This window comes from Siniperca chuatsi, linkage group LG1, assembly GCF_020085105.1.
Source record: "Siniperca chuatsi isolate FFG_IHB_CAS linkage group LG1, ASM2008510v1, whole genome shotgun sequence".
NCBI lineage: Eukaryota > Metazoa > Chordata > Actinopteri > Centrarchiformes > Sinipercidae > Siniperca > Siniperca chuatsi.
In genome coordinates, this window is record NC_058042.1 from 9,561,299 (window position 1) to 9,581,806 (window position 20,508).

Below are 20,508 nucleotides of genomic sequence, written 5' to 3' on the forward strand. Positions count from 1 at the left end.
ATATCTCAAACATTAAATGATTTTAAGTGCTTGTCAGTGAAAAAAAAAAACAAGAAAAGAGCATACTTTACTCATTTTATTTCTAACTAGTTTTTGTGTAATAATACAATATATCAATGCAAAGGACATGCTCATATGTGGTTTGTCATCTGGGAGACGTTTGATATGTGTGGATCTGCTGGGCAGTGAGAGAGGGGCTCATTTTGCTGAGGGACTGGAGGAAATATGTGTGTTTGATGGCAGAGGCCTCCATGTTCTCCTCTTGTAGCGCCAACAGGGCAGCCTGGAAAACAAAAACATTTTTCAGGTATTCCTACTCTATCCGTTTGTCTATTTCAACATTTAGGACCAGGATTACATTTTGTATTTTACAGCCAGATGTAAGAAAATAAGGCCTTCGCATTACCTCTTTACACAGATTTTCCAGGTCAGCTCCAGAGTAAAGCTCTGTCTTTGCTGCGAGCTCCTCCAGACTCACATCAGCACCCACGGGCATCGACTCTGTACACACCTTCAGGATGCAAAGACGAGCCTAGACACATGGAACGACACATGTACGGGGTTAGTTAGAGGTTAGTTAATTACAGATACACTGATACAAATCTTTTAAATCACTTTTAAAAACTATATCACAAGAATGCTGTTAAACTGTAACTTTTAAAATTTGTCATGCCCTTGAGGCAAATAACTTACCTGCTGGTCAGGTGGTGGGACATAGATGATGTGGTCCAGCCTGCCAGGTCTGAGGAGGGCACTGTCTAAGCAGTCGGGTCTGTTTGTGGCAGCTATAACCATCACATCTTTGTTGCATACTTCCTGGCAGTCCAACTGTCAAAGAGCAAAAACAGCTTATAGCATAAAGCGTAGAATAAATCACCTCATACTGATCAGATGTTGAGTGACAGCCCCGGGCACATTTCCATAATATCTAACCTGTTCCTGTGTGTGATTCTCCTCCAGTCCCTCTGCCTGGAGGATCTTATCAGTCCCTCTCCTCTCCAGCGTCCTCAGGCCAACCCCATCCATCTCATTCAGGAGCACAGACAGGAGGCGTGTCTGTACGCTGTTAGTTGTCTGACTGTTTGACCGCGAGCCAATCAGAGAGTCAATCTCATCAAGGAACAGGATACAGGGAGCACAAGCCCGGGCCTGACGAAACAGCTATGTGTGGACAGACAGTTGCAGGCGTTAATGGAAGAAACAGACAGGAGTACACAAACGCAGCAGCCATTCTCAGGTGTTTTTACAGACTGTGAAAAGACAGTACCTGCGCTAAAGCCTTCTCTGAGTCTCCGACATAGGGAGAGTAGAGGTCAGCACCACTGACAGACAGGAAGGCACAGTGAGACGAGCTGGCTGCAGCCTTGACAAGCGTCGTCTTTGCACATCCTGGAGGTCCGTAGAGCAGCACGCCATGCGGCCGACACAGACCCAGGCGAATGAACGCCTCGGGGTATCTCATCGGCCACTCAATACTCTTGGATGTTCAGACACAAGAGAGGACAGATGGAGGGAAAAGAAAATCCATTAATTCCAATCACATGTATTTTTCTTTATCAGTCTTTATCAGAAAACAAGCTCAGATGACAACTCTTTGTATTTTATGTTGTATAATTCAAGCACTGCCACTCATTTACCTGTCTTAGTTTGAGTTTGACCTCATCCAGGCCTCCTATCTGCTCCCAAGACATTGGAGAGAGCTCCGTCCTGCCCAGGCTGCTCCGCAGGCAGGAGGGACGCACTGACTTCAGGGCCTCCTGGAAGTGCTTCATACCCACCGCCTGCTCTCCTGAACCCTGCAGACAACAATAACAAAGCAACACAAGAAAAAAACTGGTCACATCCTGTAAATAGTTCTTTAAGTTTGTCTTTATTTAAGAAGTCCTTGTTGACCTCGTCTCGTGTGTCCTGTATCTGGTTACGTACCAGTGTTAGTTGGTCAGAGACTTCTTGTATCACTAGAACCACAACCGTGTTAGTGATTTCACAACACTGTCACAGAGTGTGAGGTTGTACACACTTTAATCTTACATATACTTAAAACAAACAATATGTTCACAAGGGCACTAGAATCTGACTGTGCAAACCACATTTTAGGTTTATCAGGTACAGTGTCCATATATATACCCTAATATATATATATATATATATATATATATATATATATATATATATATATAGTGTGTGTGAATGCAAGTGCATCTTTGTTTTTACTTAAGGAATGCCTAGTCAACTTGTGAGTTATTCCTGTTTGGCAACAGTTGTAGTTTCCCATCATATAAACTCAAAGCAGAGAAATATGATCACAAGTTATTCGAGACACATTTGACACTGTGTGAACTGCAATCCAATCTGGATATATCCTGATAGAAGGTACTATATGTAGGTCTGAAGAGAGGTAAAATGTTTCCCTAGAAGTAATAAAATAGTGTTTTGCTATTATATGATACCTTGCTAGATTGCTGTATTTACCTTAGAGTTTTCTCGTATAGCGTGCATGGCAGCTTCCCTGCACAGGGCACTGAGGTCTGCTCCTACATAACCTGTAGTTCTCTGTGCAAGCTCTGCCATGTCCACACTGGGACACACAGGTATCCTCGCACACAGAACAGACAAGATGGCTTTTCTCTGCTGCAAGGTGGGAGCTCCAATGATAACCTGCAGGAAAGACGTAAAATTCAGAGCCTCAAGGGATGTATTTCATTATTATGTAATGGGTTATATATTTCATCACCCGTACCTCTCTGTCAAATCTTCCAGGCCTGCGCAGTGCTGGGTCTAAGCTGTCTGGCCGGTTGGTGGCTCCGACGATGAGGAAGCGATCGGACTGATTCACCCCGTCCATCAATGTGAGAAGCTGAGCGACCAGGCGGTTCTCTGGTGCCGACGAGCCGGTTCTCCTCGGACACAGAGAGTCTAATTCATCTAAGAACAGCACACATGGACCCTCTTCAGCTGCAGATCGAGCCCGCTCAAACACAGCACGCAACTTCTCCTCACTCTCACCCGGCCGTGATCCAACCACCTGAAATAATCATTCACAATTACTATTAATAACAATACAATAATAATACGCTGTATCTATACACAAAATGCTGCACAAAGTCCTTTACAAAATAAAAACAGAAGAAAGCAAGTATGTTTTTGTAAAATCTCAGTGTCGCAGTACACTTTGGTTTGGTTGAATTTGGATCTGAGTTTTTGGCTTGAAGTATTTTCATTGGAGCAACATTCTTTATTTTAGAATACCTGAAAGTGTGAAGGAGGATTGAAAATTGAGTTTCTGACAGCCAGAAATCCTCTTGTAATTTTGTTATGGGACAGTTAAGATTTGCTGCTATGCCAGTATATGATTAAATACAGCAGTGCTGATCTGTGGTTTTACTAGGCAATTGTAGGCAATGTTGCAAATAAAAAAAGGAAGGGTTTATGTCAATATTGGATTGACTGTTGCATCAGTGTCATGAAGTGTCTTGAATTGTCAGGTATTAATTAATTGAATTAGTCCAAATAAATCAGGTTACTTTATCTTTCAGCAGCTTTTCAACTGAGTTTTCAGACAATTTACTACATAATAATACACGTGGAGTTTTCTAAATATACTTACACATACTGTGATTAAAAATGTTTAACATAATTATGTAATGTAAACACAAGCATGTCATTAATATTGTTTTTTTAATACCTCTGGTCCTCTGACCACCACCAGGCTGGCTCCCACCTCCCCCACTACTCTGCGGACCAGCAGGGTCTTGCCCACACCTGGAGGCCCCACCAGGAGCACACCTCTGGGACACGACACACCAAGAGAGCTCAGGGTGCCTGGATAAAGCAGGGGCAGCTGCAGCATCTCTCTCAGGGAGGCACTCACCTGAAATACAGTAAAAAAAAAAAGAAAAAAAAAAGATGTAGGTGTCACATAGTGGGGACACAGACTCTAGATGAATACCAATAATGTCATTACAGTGAATATATGCTGACCTCCTCCAGACCCCCCAGTGGGGCCGTGTGCTGGTCCTGCAGCTGACTCCTGTGATGCCGGACCGTCTGGATGCCAGCTATCTCCACACCAGTTTTTGAGGTGATAAATCCAGCACTGGCAGAATCCAGATTGATGCTTTCAATAACAACATATCTAATCTCTGTATCAAAATCCTCAAGGTTTATCACATGCTTCTCGTGGACATATACACCTTTCAGCAAGTCTTTCACAAGCTCATGAACAAGCCGAGGAGGTGTGTGTTTCTTAAAGTCAACACTCTGGACTACCACAGTTATCTTAACACCTTTCAGCTTGGGGCAGTGTACAGGTGTGAGCTGGCCAGGGTCCAGGTTGAGATGTGTGGGTGGGTGAGAGATCAGGCTGGGAGAGGAACATTTCAGGTCCACCTGCAGAAAGCCCTCTGCCAGGTCAGGCCGGGGCCAGGCAGTGCACAGGCAGCTTCCCCCGGGAACAGACACCAGCAGAGGGGAGCCCAGACTCAGACCCAGCGCTGACATCAAGCCTGGACCGAGCCTGCATCTCTGAGAGCCCTGGTCTGATGGATCCATTGACAGCAGCCTCAGAGACATCCTCGTCCATCGGCAGCCACCAGCCTCACTGATAAAATAAACAAAGGCGAGCAGATAACGTGTTCAATTAGCAGTGAAGTTCATAATTAACGGTGCAAAGAAACAAACAGACACACACACACACACACACACACACACACACACACACACACACACACACACACACACACAGAAAGAGTGAAGCTAATGCCATTACTTTAGCTAGGCTACATGCTACTAGCTGTTAGCTACAACTTAATTCTTAGCCGCGATAAATACTTTTGAACAAAAACGGTCACACAGTTACATACCAGATAATGGGTGGCACTAGTGAATGGTGGTTAAAATGCCAATTAAATTAATTAAAGTTAAATTTAGTGTTAGCGGAGCTGACAGAGCAGAGCGACTGATGTTTACAATATCCATGTGGCGCTAAAAGAAGATGGCCAACCAAAACATTTTCCTGTGCGAGCCGAGACGGAAAATTATTGAACCTGATTTCCGCTTGGCAAATTTAGCTATAATTATGAATTTAGAAATAAATAAAAATGTTTTGGTATTATCATGAAAAGACAAAGGATATGAACCGATCCTTAATGCCATTATTATACAGTCATCCTTTCGTAGTTCGTAGTTTTTTGTTTGTTTTGTTTGCTCATTTTCTCTGATATGCCAATAAATAAATGTCAAAACACTGTTGAACCATTACCATGTTCTATAAAATAATTCCTTTAGTTTTTACCTCTATATTCGTGTAGGGAAATATAAAATATATAATATAAAATAATCGTTTGTATTTCTTTCTCTTTTTGTGTTCATCATATTTCAATTATCTATTAGTTCATTTGTTGCGGCCAAAAAGGACGAAAAACGACCAGTTTTTCAGCAATAATTTATGAAATTTGATAAAACAAGTTAAAAAGACATTATATTTGCCATTTTAGGAAATCCAGTTATAATAAAATTCGAAGTTACAGTTATTGTACTGTGTAATAGAGGCGAGAAAGCAAGGGAATAGTCATGGTCGTCCTACAATTTGTAAGTTTTACACCTTTCTCTGGCGCTCTGGCGTCACCCTGTGTACAGAAAATAAAATGCAGTAAGTCAAAAAAATGTAAACAAACTTATAGCTAATAGATCTACATTCCCCCAATTATATATGTGTGTGTGTGTGTGTGTGTGCGCCACTTTAACATCATTTTTGTTTGAAAGCTGCGTAGGAAGCGAGAGGGACTATCGCGAGACCGTCCATGTATGCGTATATAAAAAACTAAATTAACATGTGACTATTTCTGATAAACATGTTAATCCAGCCTTAAATCTGCAAGTAATGTGGTGGAGAATTAAGCAGCGGCTGCAGTGAGTGTATCTGCTTCAAGGGTGGTCATGAGGGAAGTCACATGGTTTGCTATTTATACATAAATAGTGCAGCAGCGATATCGAAACTACGGAAGGTCGTTTGTCCGTCCCTGCAAGAAGACGAGGGACCTTTGGGTAGGACGTCTTACAGGTGACCCTGCTGCTGAGGGAAAGTTGAACCATTAATCTGCTCTTTCTGGAAACTCTGAAAGGCAAGTCGGAGAATAATTACGCAATCAACAGATCCTACAAAGTGTGAATTAATTAGTAAAAGGTGGAGAGATGAAGGACACTTACTGAGTGAATGGAAAAAATGGCAAATGCCTTTTCAGAAACAACTGGTCTGACCATCACCAAGCAGTGTACTGCAAGTTTCCATACTCTTATTTGTTTTTTGTTAATTAAACTGTGTTTTTGAGAGACCAGTATTTGTAAACACCACATTTTTCACAGTTTGTGTGTGTGTGTGTCCTGAGCTGTCCCTTCTAGCCCCACACCATTTTATCTGAAGTCTCTGCCCAGTTCTCCCTGCTCACAACAACCAGGCCAGACTTGGCACAGTTTCCCCCCCTCTGCCGTCATAATGCCAGATCTCGCGAACAAACCCGGGGTGTGTAATCAACCCTGGTCCCTGTTTGGTGTGTGTGTGTGTGTCGTGTCCTGCAGAGCTGAAATGTCACTCTGCTGTCTGTAGGCCTCGCAGCACAGACAACCTGAGTGTGTGTGTGTGTGACTCAGGAGCTACTTGAGTGAAGGGGGGGTTAAAATGTGCTTTGTTATTTGACAGCAGATGCAGAAGTAGTGTTAACTTATCACCTACCTCTGCTTGTTTGTGTTCATACTCAAGAGACCAGAGGGAGTCTCAGGGCGGACGCTCAATGGCCATGTCGACCCTCCTGCGCTGCATCTCCAGTTCTTCTGTCATTTTGTTCCAGCGAGGGGGCCGTCAGAAGATACCTGGAAGGAGGCATTTCAGGACTTTCCCTGTGTTATGGGACCAAAAGGCCTCCAGAGGTAGGAAATGTACAGTTCTATTAAAACCTCTCTGCTTAACTGTACAATATTCTTCCACAGACGACAGCCTGCTGTCTTTGGTTTGGATTTCCTCTGTGTCTGAGGAATGAGAGCGTAGCTAGTTCACTCAAGGACACGCTCCTTCTGGCCAGAAGAGTGGAAAACTCCACAGATCATGAACTGTTTGCAGCAGGTTTCTAGAGATGTTCCCAAAATAGGGAAAGCCGTAGTGAACCAGGCAGTGGCTCTGCTCGCTGAGCTGTAGGAGCTGCTAACATGTGAGAGGTCAGTTAAAGGTGACATGTAAAAGTTTGACTGCTGTCTGGCAAATTCTGTTCAGACATTTCTTTATGGAGTCAGTGCTGTTTGCAGGGCACATGTCATAGAGTGTTTGTGAAAGGTTTGCGAGTTACTGAGTGCTTTTTTATGTTTTTAAATGTTGAGTGTCTGTGTGGGAGTGCAGGCCTCTGTGTGTGTGTGTGTGTGTGTGTGTGTGTGTGTGTGTGTGTGCTCAGATCCAATCACCTGCTAATAATGTCTCCATGGCGGCGAGGTCACCATGCCGTGTATGGAGAGAAATGTGTAACCTGACACTGTTCCCAGCCACACAATCTCGGGCTGTGTACGCATGCTCTCCTGTGTTGATGCACAAAAAGAAACAAAAGTCCCCCCGTTTTTGTTTTTTAAACTATAAAGTAGTGTTGTTGGGTTTTATTTAGGATGAACGGTTCTAATATTCATCTGAAAATGTTTTTGTTTTTCAAGAAAGACCTGTTAATGCATTCCATGGCTTTTTTAAATGTTCTGCAGACTCAACCATCAGCTGGTTTGTGTGTTAAAGGGACAGTTCATCCCAAAATCAAAAATACATATATTTCCTCTTACCTGTTGCACTATTTATCCATCTAGATTGTTTTGGTGTGAGTTCCTGAGTTTTGGAGATATCGGCCATAGAGATGTCTGCCTTTTTTTTAAATATAGTGGGACTATATGGCACTCGTCTTGTGGTGCTCAAAGCGCCAATGTAATAAATTTGGAAAAACTCTTTCCAGAAATCCTGACCCAGTTACTCAAGATAATCCAGATTTGTTGTGAGCAGTTTCATGTAGGAACTATTTTCTTTCTAATGATGTTTCCTACATGAAACTGCTCACGGTCTGTGGATTATCTTGAGTAACCGGGTCATGATTTCTGGAAAGAGACATTTTGTTTTTCAGATGAATTTTTTGGCGCTTTAAGCACCACAATCCGAGTGCCATATAGTTCCATTATATTCAAAAAATGCAGACATCTCTACGGCCGGTATCTCCAAAACTCTGCAACTCGCACCAAAACAATCTAGATGGATAAATAGCACTACGGGTAAGAGGGGGAAAATATGTATTTTTGATTTTTGGGGTGAATGGTCCCTTTTTTAAGGTGTGTTCTACAAGGACCTGGTGGTTGGCATTCCTAAGGAGACGCTGCAGAATGAGCGTCGTGTGGCGTTGTCTCCTGCGGGGATGCAGGCGTTGGTCAAACAGGGCTTTAACGTGCAAGTGGAGAGTGGAGCTGGAGAGGAATCCAAGTTCTCGGATCAGCAGTACAAAGATGCTGGAGCCACCATCACTGATGTCAAGGGAGCCCTTGGCTCAGACTTGGTCCTCAAGGTTCGTACACGTCTGCTAATAAGACTATTCTGTGTGCAGTTTATTTGAGAGATGATTGTATTTCTACTCCTGTAACATCCTTTTTCTGCTGTAGGTTCGAGCCCCCACTTTGAGCGAGGCAGACCTCCTGAAGCCTAAGTCCACCTTGGTGAGCTTCATCTATCCAGCGCAAAACCCAGAGCTGATGAAGAAGCTGTCAGAGAGGCAGAGCACTGTGCTGGCCATGGACCAGGTGCCCAGAGTCACCATCGCACAGGGATACGATGCACTCAGCTCCATGGCTAACATCGCTGGGTAAAGAGAAAAATATACATTTACTTGCAGATTCATATGTTTGTAGCTGCTCAGCAATATCTAGTTACCAAAAATGTGACTTGTTTGTAGGTACAAGGCTGTGGTTCTGGCTGCCAACCACTTTGGCAGGTTCTTTACTGGTCAGATCACAGCTGCAGGAAAAGTCCCCCCAGCTAAGGTAAACTGTCTACGTATTACGCAAGTCAACATGATTGATTACCAACTTCCCACAATCTTTCCTTTTTTTATTTTCAGTGTACCTCAAGTAAAATGCGTAATAGTGGACTGTATCAGTCTCCCCCATGTACAGTAATACAGATGGATGTTTCTGTTGTTCACAGGTCCTGGTTATTGGAGGTGGAGTGGCTGGTTTGGCAGCAGCAGGGGCAGCCAAGTCGATGGGAGCCATAGTCAGAGGATTTGACACCAGGTATAAGATGGGTGGGGGTGGGGGGTGGGGGGGCATTATGTCTCAGACTGCAGACTGAGTGATGATGGTTGGGGTTTATCCTGACTTTGACTGTTTCTCGACTGTCAGGCCAGCAGCCCTGGAGCAGTTCAAGTCATTTGGAGCAGAGCCTTTAGAAGTAGACATCAAGGAGTCTGGCGATGGGGTCGGAGGTTATGCCAAAGAGATGTCTAAGGAGTTCATTGAGGCTGAGATGGCCCTTTTTGCCAAGCAGTGTAAAGAGGTCGACATTGTCATCAGCACTGCCCTGATTCCAGGTCAGTCGCACTGGTACCTTTTTCCACCTCTCTTGTCTTTGATCTTTCAGTGTTTAAAGCTGCCGTAATCAGTATTTTTTGCATAGTAACATTGAACCAAATGACAAAAATGAAAGGGATCATTTGTATTGATGAGCCCACTGAGAATTACCACCCAGCTCTGCAAGTGTGCTGCAAGCCTCTGTTGGCTTACTATTTTGGTTTAGCAGCCTGGAAACTGAGACTCAGCTACTCTCATCAATCCCTGTTGGCAGCTGTTTCCAGCAAAAAAACTGTAATCTACCTGCACACAGCTGACAGATAAAGTTTCAGATTGGCTGGTGAAAAGTTGATCATCTAGCAGCTAAAGACCCAGGTATTTTTCTCAGGAGGTGTTGGAGACTAAAACAAAGCTGAAAGAAGGGTAAATATTGGAACTTACAATGTCAGGTAACCAGACACACGACTTCAAGTTAATGCTAATGTTGCTTTGTGTCTGTTTGTATAAGTAGGCAATCAATTGCTAACACGTTAGCCGTAACAACTTGATAAGCTTGTTTAGATGTTTTTCTGCCCCCTTGTGGCCAAAAAATGCTTAATGTAGCTTTAATGTGGATTCACTGTCCTCTGACTCAACTGTTTCTTATATTGCTTTATATTATTATGAACTTGAATTGAATATGAATTTGATGCATCTCACCTGTCCCTCTGTTTTCTGTTTCCATGCAGGGAAGCGGGCTCCGATTTTGATCAAGAAGGAGTTTGTGGAGTCGATGAGGGACGGCTCTGTGGTGGTGGATCTGGCTTCAGAGGCAGGGGGCAACATCGAGACCACCAAGCCTGGAGAGCTGTACGTTCACAAGGTCAGGTTTCTGCTTAGCCAGCAGACTTTGATAAAGACCAAAAGAAACCCTTTGAATTTTTTTATGTTTTGTTCACCACTTTGTAACTGATTACTGATATTGCTGATGATATACTTTTTTTTTTTTTAATAATTAGGGAGTTACACACATAGGCTACACAGACCTGCCCAGCCGCATGGCCACCCAGGCCAGCACTCTGTATTCGAACAACATACTGAAGCTCCTGAAGGCCATTAGCCCAGACAAGGAATACTTCCACTATCAGCCCACAGACGAATTTGACTATGGAACAATTGACCATGTCATCCGTGGGACTCTTGTTATGAAGGTGGGTTTTTATTTGTTGTAACTGTCTACTGGCAGCCTCCATCCTCACTGGCATCCCTCCCTTCCTCTCGGCATGAGCTATCAGATCCTGTCATGCTAGGATACCGCGCCAAATAAGTACTAAAAACCCAGTCCCAGCTGGGAATATCTCATGTTGGATCCCAGCAAGAATGTTATGAACATTTCAAAATATACTTTTCCAAGAATTCTGGCTTTGACACATTGTTTATGGCGGAGAAAGCATGCAACCTCAACAGGACATATCAGTTTACCCCTTGTTAAACTAAGCATTATTAAGGCCCCTTAAAAGAGAATGTATCTTTCAAAACCACTGGTAACTGGTTCGTGATTGCTGTTTGTTCAGTATAATCTCCTTTTGCGGTCCATGAGTTTGTATTTTGAGTGCTCCCACCGTCCAGGCAAGATCTCCCACAATGCAAAACTCCAAACTCTGTGATGTCTGTTTCTCACGCAAACTCTGTGATGTCTGTTTCTCACGCAAACTCTGTGGACGTCCTCCGTGTTCTCACACTGGTCCTGTTGTGTGTTTTCTGATGTATCCAGGAAGGCAAGGACATGTTCCCGCCCCCTCCCCCCAAAACAGCCCCCAGCCCCAGTAAAACAGAAAACAGTCGCAGAGTTGGAGGCTGAGAAAGCGGAGGTGATCTCTCCCTTCAACCGCACCATGACCTCTGCTGGCATCTACACTGCAGGTCAGACACAAATACACAGATCCATGCAGAAATATTCTGACAACTGGACATTTGGCACAATTTTATGTACTGTGAAGTTATTTTGCAAGGAATTAGTTAGATGTTTTTCCCCCCTATTCTGTGCTAAAGACCCCTTTTCTAATGGAGAAAATAACAAAATATATATTAAATTGTACAATTACCTAACGGAAACTTTGAACATTCTTTAGTTTTGTTTGGCCTAAATTGCTCAAATGTTAAAAGCTGTCAGCTTCTCCTATCACTTCTTTCTTTGGTTGTACAATATGTAGCAGTTCCAAATAGAGCTGAAACAATTACTTGGGTTTTTTTTTTTTTTTGGATGGGGGGGGTTGTCAATCGGCAATTATATTGATAATTGTTAGGAAAAATGTCTAACATTTTGATGGTTTAAGCCTCTCACATGTGAAGATTTTCTGCTTTTCCTTGTCTTACATCATAGTAAACTGAGTTTCTTTGGGTTTGGACTGTTGGTTGGACAATAAAAAGCAATTTGAAGACGTCCCCTTGGGCTTGAAAATGTCACCTTGGGGACATTATGAGAGATTTTTAACTATTTTCTGATGTTTTATTGACCAATTGATTGATAGAGAAAATTATCAGTAGATTAATTGATAATTTAAAACAATTGTTAGTTGCAGCCCTAGTTCCAAACAATATCTTCATTTGTTTTTGCCCTTTTTTTTCTCTTTTTTTTTTTTAAATTAGTCATTATTGCTAAGTGCACTGAGATAATGAGATCTTAATGGTACTCTTGAATGTAGACACTCCATTATAATGAAGCACAGTGGGGAATATTTTTTCAGTAAAGTATGACATAAGAGTTCAGTTCTTTTGAAGTTTCTGAGAAATTATGAATCATCGCACTTGCATAACCTGTTGTGAAATTATAGAAGTGTTTGTTTTTTCCTATTCCGTTGCTTTAATGGTTAAAAAGGGACTGGAAAAACTGAAACTGCACATTTTTCCCACTACAGTAATATGGAAAGAACTGCACACAGGCACAAACAACAACAGCGACAACAACACTGCTCTGCTCTCTCTCTAGGTGTGTCCACCTGTCTGGCTCTGGGCATCATCTCCCCCAACTCAGCCTTCACTCAGATGGTTACCACCTTCAGCTTGGCTGGGATTGTGGGATACCACACTGTGTGGGGCGTGACCCCCGCTCTGCACTCACCTCTCATGTCTGTCACAAACGCCATCTCAGGTCAGGAGTCAATATAAGATGGTTATGGCCAAATTTTAAAAACCTATAGGTGTGTTTTTGTTTTTTTGATTCATTTATTTGTGACATTATGTCTTAATTTTTTGATATTCTGTCTGTCCTCTCTGTCAGGTCTGACAGCAGTTGGAGGTCTGGTGCTGATGGGGGGAGGTCTCACACCCTCCTCCCTGCCTGAGAGTCTCGCTCTTGCTGCTGCCTTTGTTTCCTCCATCAACATTGCCGGTCTGACACTTGCACACAAAAATAACAAAAGAAGATTCATTGCCTGCACAATCAAATGAAAAATGTCCGATTTCTGTCTTTCTGTGTATATGCAGGTGGTTTCCTGATCACCAAGAGGATGTTGGACATGTTCAAGCGTCCCACTGACCCTCCTGAGTACAACTACCTGTATGCGCTGCCTGGGGCTGCATTTGTTGGGGGATATGGAGCCTCAGTGGCGGCTGGATACAGCATTGAGCAGGTGACATGATACATATCATCATTCCTCTTGCATTTTTTTCTCATTAGAAATATATTTTAAGTAACTAGTATTAAGTGACCTGTCAATAAAATTTAAATTCAATCAATTTTCTTGAGTATGTGGTACTCAAGATGACTGTGGTTGTGTTCATAGTCATGAGTATTAGAGTGGCATTGTCGTTAAGTCTATAAAATGTCAGAATACTTAGAAATGTCCATCACAGTTTCGTCCAATGTGATGTCTTTGGGTTTTGGATTACTGGTTGCACAAAACAACTTAAAGATATGTCCATGTACTACGAACATTTAAGCACTTTTGCTTAAAAAAAAAAAACTTAAATGGACTATCAAAATAGTTGCCGGTTAATTTTTTTTGCTCTGACTATTTTAATTACACTTTTTTCATACCTTTTTTTAAATTTTTTAATTTAGTTTAATTCATTTGTTTGTCTTATTGATGATCTAAGGACGACTTGTTGAGTGACGTGACTGTAACTGTGATCAAGTGCTACACAAAGGGTTTTTATTTGTTTGTTTTTTTTTATTATAATTTTTTTTTTTTTTACCTCAGATGATGTACTTGGGCTCAGGCTTGTGTTGTGTCGGGGCGCTGGCAGGCCTCTCTGCCCAGCGCACCAGTCGCTTAGGAAACACCCTGGGCATGATGGGAGTGGCAGGAGGCATCGCTGCCACCCTCGGTGCCCTCAAACCCTCACCAGAGCTGCTGTCTCAGATGTCTCTGGCCATGGCCACCGGGGGAACCCTGGGTAAGTAGCTTCCTGCTTTTAGAGGATCTACAATTGAGATGCACATGATGTTGTGATCGCAGATGTTCCTTGGCTCAAAATCTGTTCTACTTTTCAAACAGTTGATATACAGGCCTCACTGCTAATGAGGCATCTCTGGGTTTCAGTCTCTATTTAAAAAGAAACTAAATGAATAAAGCTCAGGCATGGCTCCTTTTTTTTGAAGTCCAACAGTTTGTTTGCAAAACTACAAGACCATCATGAATGAGTTACATTTTATTAACTTTGCATGCAACTCCTCCAGTCTTTTGAAGAGTGTAAATTTTTTGCTAATTCATAACAGAACATCAGTCATCCTGTCCAGATACAGAGATGAGTGGATTTCGCCATCATGTGTGAATGTTGTACATGTTAATAGTGATTTAAGAAAGGAGGATGATAAATGATGTTATAATCACCACCCACAGGCAGCAGAGCATGAGGGTTTACTCAGTGTTAAATTAGTAACCCTGTTTTCGAGAAAACACACTTAAATACTTAGGACTCATTAGATTGGCTTTGAAGATTCGGCCTGTTTGATAAAGTTACTGAAAACAGGTGTTTGCCTTTTTAACCGCTTGCTTTTTTTGTTTTTGTTTTGTTGTTGTACTTTAATATTGTCACTTTTTTGTATTCAAATGTTGCCAGTGTGCATGAGAAATTTGGTGTATGGTGCCAGACATACTGTAGTAACTCACTGAGGTTTACTGAAATCTGTCTTTTCTTTCCTCTTTTGGGCTCATCATATCTCGACTGCAGGCCTGACCATTGCCAAGCGTATTGAAATCTCAGACTTGCCGCAGCTCGTGGCAGCCTTCCACAGCCTTGTGGGGCTGGCAGCTGTTCTCACCTGTGTAGCGGAGTTCATGATTGAGTACCCCCACCTGGACGCTCACCCAGCCGCCGGCGTAGTCAAGACCGTGGCGTATCTGGGCACCTACATTGGAGGCGTCACTTTCAGTGGCTCACTGGTGGCCTATGGCAAGCTTCAAGGTAATGGATTTTACTAAAAAAAATGATTTGTAGCATCTACAGTATAGAAGTACATAGAGATATTGTGCATGTGTCAAGTTTTAAAGTCTGTCCTTTACAAGTCTGATCTTGTTCCTCTTTTGACACAGACACACTAATATCTATATAAACACACTGAGCTTTGTGTCCTCTGGCGCTGATTGTCTTTCATCTACTTAAAGCCAATGATCCTTTGGTAAATCCAGGCCTGGACTGGGGGTTTGTGTGCATGTGTCAGCAGTCACTAATTTAAATTGTAGTGTGACTGATCAAGAGGAATACATGAGAAGCTTTCTGGTAATTTGTTACGGGGAGGGCAGGGGAGTGGCTGCATGGCTGTGGTTGGTGGAGGGCTGATGTCTGATTTTGTGGATGGGACAGACTCTTAGACAGCTGATTAGAGGCCTCCACAGGCCTCTTCTGACAGTCCAAAGACACTCGACACTGATTAACAGAAAAGTGTGTTTACGTGTTTTTTATCTTGTCAAAACTTACAAAAGAGTGACAATCATTTCTGGCTTTTCTGAAAATGTTTTTTTGGTTGTAGGCATCCTGAACTCTGCCCCCCTGCTGTTGCCAGGACGACACATGCTTAACGCTGGTCTGATGGCAGCGTCAATGGGAGGCATGGTGCCCTTTATGCTCAGTTCCAGCTATGGTACTGGCATGGGTTGTCTAATGGGAGTGTCTGGGCTTTCCACTATTATGGTGAGTTTCAACGATTCACTAAGCTTAGAACCGGTGAAGCAAAAAACATATTGAACATACTTGGGAAAACATTGAAGATTCAATTTTATTTATATAGTGCCAATTCATAACAGAAGTTATCTCATTGCACTTTTCCTACAGAGCAGGTCTAGACCGTACTCTTTATAATATTAATTACAGAGACCCAACAAATCGTGAGCAAGCATTTGGTGACAGTGGCAAGAAAAAAACTTCCTTTAAGAGGGCAGAAACCAAAGATGTGCAACTTTCAGTAAAAATGTATTTTATCAATTTATTTTAAAAAATGTAATATGCTAGAATGTCAGACACTTTTAAATACATAGATTAAATAATATTTTCACTTAAAGCAAAAGTTGGTACCTCGTCAGTGACTCTACCCAGTGACTGAAATTTGATGTTATAATGGTAAAATACTTAACATCATCATAGGAGATGGCACACACTTTTAAACTATTGGTTTGGTTAGTTGGTTTTAATTGGCTTGAGTGGTTCAAATGTTTTTACTAACTCCTTGTTTTATTTCTGCACAACTTCTCCAACCTTCCCATAGGGTGTAACCCTGACAGCAGCCATCGGGGGCGCTGACATGCCCGTGGTCATCACCGTGTTGAACAGCTACTCTGGATGGGCGCTCTGTGCTGAAGGCTTCTTACTAGACAACAATCTCATGACGATTGTTGGAGCTCTGATTGGCTCCTCCGGTGCCATCCTCTCATACATCATGTGTGTGGTGAGTAGACGCATATCCAGCCACATGTGTGAACTTACACAGTGTACTCGCCACAATTACCTGAGCCTGAGTTATTGTCCTCTTCTCTTCCAAGGCTATGAACCGCTCCCTGCCCAATGTGATCCTGGGTGGGTACGGCACCACCTCCACAGCGGGCGGTAAGCCCATGGAGATCGTTGGGACTCACACTGAAGTCAACGTGGACCAGACCATTGACATAATCAAAGAAGCCAGCAGCATCATTATCACACCAGGTACACACTGTTCACAAATGTCTTGTGTTGCATGTACAAGTCCACTGGGTATTTATAATGAGTGTCATTTTCAACGTTGTGGATTCTTATTTTCCCTCCCAAAATAATTGAGATTTTTTTTTTTTATTGATGCACATTTTTATTTGCTGTACAGTAAACAAAGTGACAGAGGTTTCATTTAATTTTTATTATTTATTTTTTTTTGTCTTTTGTCAAGCAACTGTCGCAACATTAAGTGTATTCCACCAATTTAGCATTGCACTCATAACATTGTTGGAGTCATGATGGGCAGTTTTATTAAAAAAAAAAAAAAAAAAAAAAGGGATCAAAATCAATGCAGCAGAACCAGAGATATTGTCTTTTTTTTTTTTTTTTTTTATTCCACGCATTCTTCTAACTTGAGAATCTGGTGCCTACATTACCCAAAATGCAACTCGACTTGAGTCACTCGAATGTACAGATTCTGGTGTGCTATGCTAGTAGCAACTAATGTAGCCTCAAGCAGAGATGAGGAGCGGGATCCAGATTTTTTTTTTCATTTTTAAACTTGTAGTCTTCAGACCCAACAGTTTATCAGCTTTCACATAGCTCCCTCTGGAGCCATAAAAGGCTTTAAACAACTTTTTATCAGATATGTATTATGTATTTACTCCCAACATGTGTAAACAAACTTAAATGTGTAAAATCAGTGGTTCCCCTTAATGTTTATTTTGACTAGCTTATGGTCAAAAAGACTGCACAGTGGTCAACATTTTGGTGGTCATTTTAAACCATGCATACATACACAGTAGCAACCCCTCCCCCCCAGCAGAAAGGGGAGACACTCCTGAAAAAGGCCAGAGCCTAAGGAGTCTAAGGTGGAGCACAATTTTTAGTATCAGATTTTAATATCAGACTCTCTCATTAATGGACAGCTAGGATTCTTCTCTGCACTCTCTCTGCAGCTTTTCAGACTGTCTGGATAAATAACATCAACTGTCATCTCTCTCATCTGATTAATGTCACCTGACAAAAAGGCTGAGCCTGACTGCCAAAATATGGATCAAAAATGTTTTTGCAGCAGCTCTGGGAAAGCTGGACTTTTGCAAAGCGTTTGGAAATGGTCAGGATCTTGGACTGATTGATATGGTAGTAATTAATTAAACTATTGAAGGATGGAAACCACAAGAGGGAGCAGTTTGTCCACAAATGATCCCACCTCGTCTCTTGTGACACTCACACATATATATAAAGTGAGTCTGTCAGTACTTGTCTGTTAGCAAAGAGTACAGGATGATGGGTTTGATTTTTGAGTGTGTGATAACCACATTTTAATTTATTAAGTAGAAAAAGCCAAATTTGTCTCACAACTGAGTAGTTGTCAAGTGGCCTGAGCAAGAGGAATCACTCTTGGATTGCTGTTGTTTTCAAGTGGCTCCAAACCCACGCAAGGACAGCTGTGTGGTCCAACATGCTGGTTTGATTAGAGAAACAGTCCACACTCAAGACTTCTCCATGCGCTGTCAACAACAAAGCACAACAGTGAGGAAACAGAAGGCTCCAATTGTCTGGGGAATTAGAAGATACGGGTTACGGGCAACTGGCTTCAAAAAACTCGATTAGGGGTAATGCTGAACTCTACAAGGTACCTGACCACCAGGGTTAAATAGGGGTTATGCAGACACAGGGAAAGGAGTTCTTTGCACGCAGGGGACCCAAATGCACACCACACATGCAAAAGTTTCCCTTAGAAAAATGTCTCTCAGACCAGTGAACCACTGATTTAATACAGAGGAGACTTGCGGTGGATGAGGACACGGAGAGGGGGACAAAAGAGAGACTGAAGGGTAGAGGAATGACTGGTTTTATTGTTGTTGAACCCCTGCTGGATTTCTATGCTTTCATTTAAAAAATTAACAATAACTGTGTCAAATGCTTATTTATTCCAATTGGGCAATAGACAAAACATAAATCCAGAATAGGAAATGTTATTGGATCATAGACTCAAGCAACTAAGGAAGGGTTACAATATCTCTAGTAAATTAAAGCTGATTATATCCTATTTAAGATGGCATTTTTTTTTTTTTTTTTTAGGCTATTGCATGTTTATTCTCTCTCTTTTTGTGTTTAGGTTGGGGTCTGTGTGCAGCTAAAGCCCAGTACCCAATTGCAGACATGGTGAAGATGCTAAAGGAACAGGGGAAGGCTGTCAGGTGAATGTCTACACTCACGCTCTTCATCTCCTTTTTTTTATAAACAAGATTACTGCTGCTTTGCCCTGATGATCTGCACTCAAGGGAGTTTATAAAATCTATTTTGAATTAGGCATTACAACCAAAAAACTCCTTACTAACACCTGAAATATGTGGGAAGTATTTGCATTATCTCTTGTTAGTAAATGGGGAAGTAGTACTTAGTAGTAGAAATAGTACTTTTTTTAAAGTGTACCACACAGTACTGACTTAAAGAAGAGATACAGAAGTACCTTTTTTATTTATTTATTTTTTTGTGGCAATGCACTTTACAACAAATCTGAACTTGTTTAGAAAGAGACAGGTGCATTTGTACTTTTGGCACCACTGGAGCAGGGCATTATTGATCGGGGAGTAGTGAGTTTTCAATACAATGCAGTAATATTTTGCATCCATCTCCAACAGATTTGGTATCCACCCAGTGGCCGGTCGTATGCCCGGCCAGCTGAACGTCCTCTTGGCTGAGGCTGGTGTTCCCTATGATGTGGTCCTGGAGATGGATGAGATCAATGACGACTTCCCAGGTAAATGCTTTTTTTAAAAAAAGTGAAAAAAATTTCTAGAGAGCTGTTAGAATATTTACTGCTACATGGTTGTCACTTTAGCAGGAAGGTGTCAGATACTAGATCAGTTATGTGCAATAATCACATCCCCCTCTCATCTACACTTGGAGCAGCCTTGTGTTGTGTTTGATATTTAGACATGCCATGTTATCAGGGTAACAGTCTTGTTTTCTTAGCAACGAGGCATGCAGTCTGTCATAAACAGAACCATGTGTCTCAGAGGGGGAGATAAGTGTGGTGCCGGGGAACCCAATAACATTAGTCAGGACTATTGCAGAGCATTTTGCTAGTGTTTTGTGTGTTCATCTGTCTTGTGTATAACGTGTAAATGTCGGTGGCCCACAGAGACAGACTTGACACTGGTCATCGGAGCCAACGACACAGTGAATTCTGCAGCACAAGAAGATCCCAACTCGATAATTGCTGGCATGCCTGTCCTGGAGGTGTGGAAGTCCAAACAGGTTGGTCTACCTAATGTATTTTTTATTTATTTATTTTTTTAACTACCTTTTTTATATGTATTTCTGTACAGCATTTTAAGCTGTGTGGCACAAAGTGAATATACTCTTATTTATTGTACTCCAGGTGATTGTGATGAAGCGTACCTTGGGTGTAGGCTACGCTGCAGTAGATAACCCCATTTTCTACAAGCCCAACACATCAATGTTGCTGGGAGATGCCAAGAAGACATGTGACAGCCTGCAAGCCAAGATCAGAGAGGCCTACTACTAGTGATCCCTCATTAGCTTACCATCATGGACAGTAGTTGACAGATATTTAAAGCATTGGCTTTAATACATATTTTTGGAGAACTGACTTATTGGGTCTGCAGCAAATGTGATTCTATTACAAAGGTGCCCAAGATAAGGGACATGAATAACTCATACACAAATGTGTACTGATTTGTAAATAAAAATTAAATGTTTCTGAAGTCGGATTTCCTTTCATTTTCTATTAAGATTTAAATAATAGGCTAATCATACTCACTGTAACTTATGGATTAAAGTGGGAAGAGCAAAGAT

The 20,508-nt window shown here is 41.9% G+C and overlaps 2 protein-coding genes across 3 annotated transcripts; one reads left to right on the forward strand and one right to left on the reverse strand.

Annotated features, from left to right (window-relative positions):
• Positions 1–61: 61 nt before the first annotated feature.
• spata5l1 (spermatogenesis associated 5-like 1) lies at positions 62–7,026 on the reverse strand. 2 transcript variants are annotated; one of them, XM_044185427.1, is made up of 11 exons: positions 6,731–7,026; positions 3,982–4,600; positions 3,686–3,871; positions 2,741–3,025; positions 2,473–2,658; positions 1,638–1,796; positions 1,268–1,477; positions 934–1,161; positions 694–828; positions 407–532; positions 62–283 (listed from the first exon to the last, which is right to left on the reverse strand). In XM_044185427.1, the coding sequence occupies exons 1-11, from the start codon at positions 6,748–6,750 to the stop codon at positions 146–148; spliced, it is 2,292 nt and encodes a 763-aa protein (XP_044041362.1). In that variant the 5' UTR covers positions 6,751–7,026; the 3' UTR covers positions 62–145. The 2 variants fall into 2 exon arrangements, with proteins under 2 accessions (XP_044041362.1, XP_044042210.1); XM_044186275.1 differs by lacking the exon at positions 6,731–7,026 and adding an exon at positions 4,863–5,020.
• Positions 6,789–20,417, forward strand: LOC122870126 (NAD(P) transhydrogenase, mitochondrial-like). Its single transcript, XM_044184402.1, is given in 22 exon segments — positions 6,789–6,924; positions 8,344–8,573; positions 8,668–8,867; positions 8,958–9,045; positions 9,209–9,297; positions 9,406–9,593; positions 10,302–10,435; positions 10,572–10,763; positions 11,327–11,370; positions 11,372–11,475; positions 12,542–12,703; positions 12,833–12,943; positions 13,039–13,184; positions 13,755–13,950; positions 14,728–14,961; positions 15,527–15,687; positions 16,259–16,438; positions 16,533–16,692; positions 18,803–18,884; positions 19,329–19,447; positions 19,832–19,947; positions 20,072–20,417. Coding segments are annotated over 22 exon segments (3,219 nt in total). The 3' UTR covers positions 20,219–20,417.
• The last annotated feature ends 91 nt before the right edge of the window (positions 20,418–20,508 follow it).

Bases quoted from the DNA above. Each gene is read 5' to 3' on its own strand.
- spata5l1 (XM_044185427.1), bottom strand. From the start codon at position 6,750: ATGAACACAAACAAGCAGAG. The intron at 3,872-3,981 runs GTCAGCATATAT...ACTGTATTTCAG, and splicing joins CACTGGGGGGTCTGGAGGAG to GTGAGTGCCTCCCTGAGAGA. The intron at 3,026-3,685 runs GTATTAAAAAAA...TGATTATTTCAG, and splicing joins TGGTGGTCAGAGGACCAGAG to GTGGTTGGATCACGGCCGGG.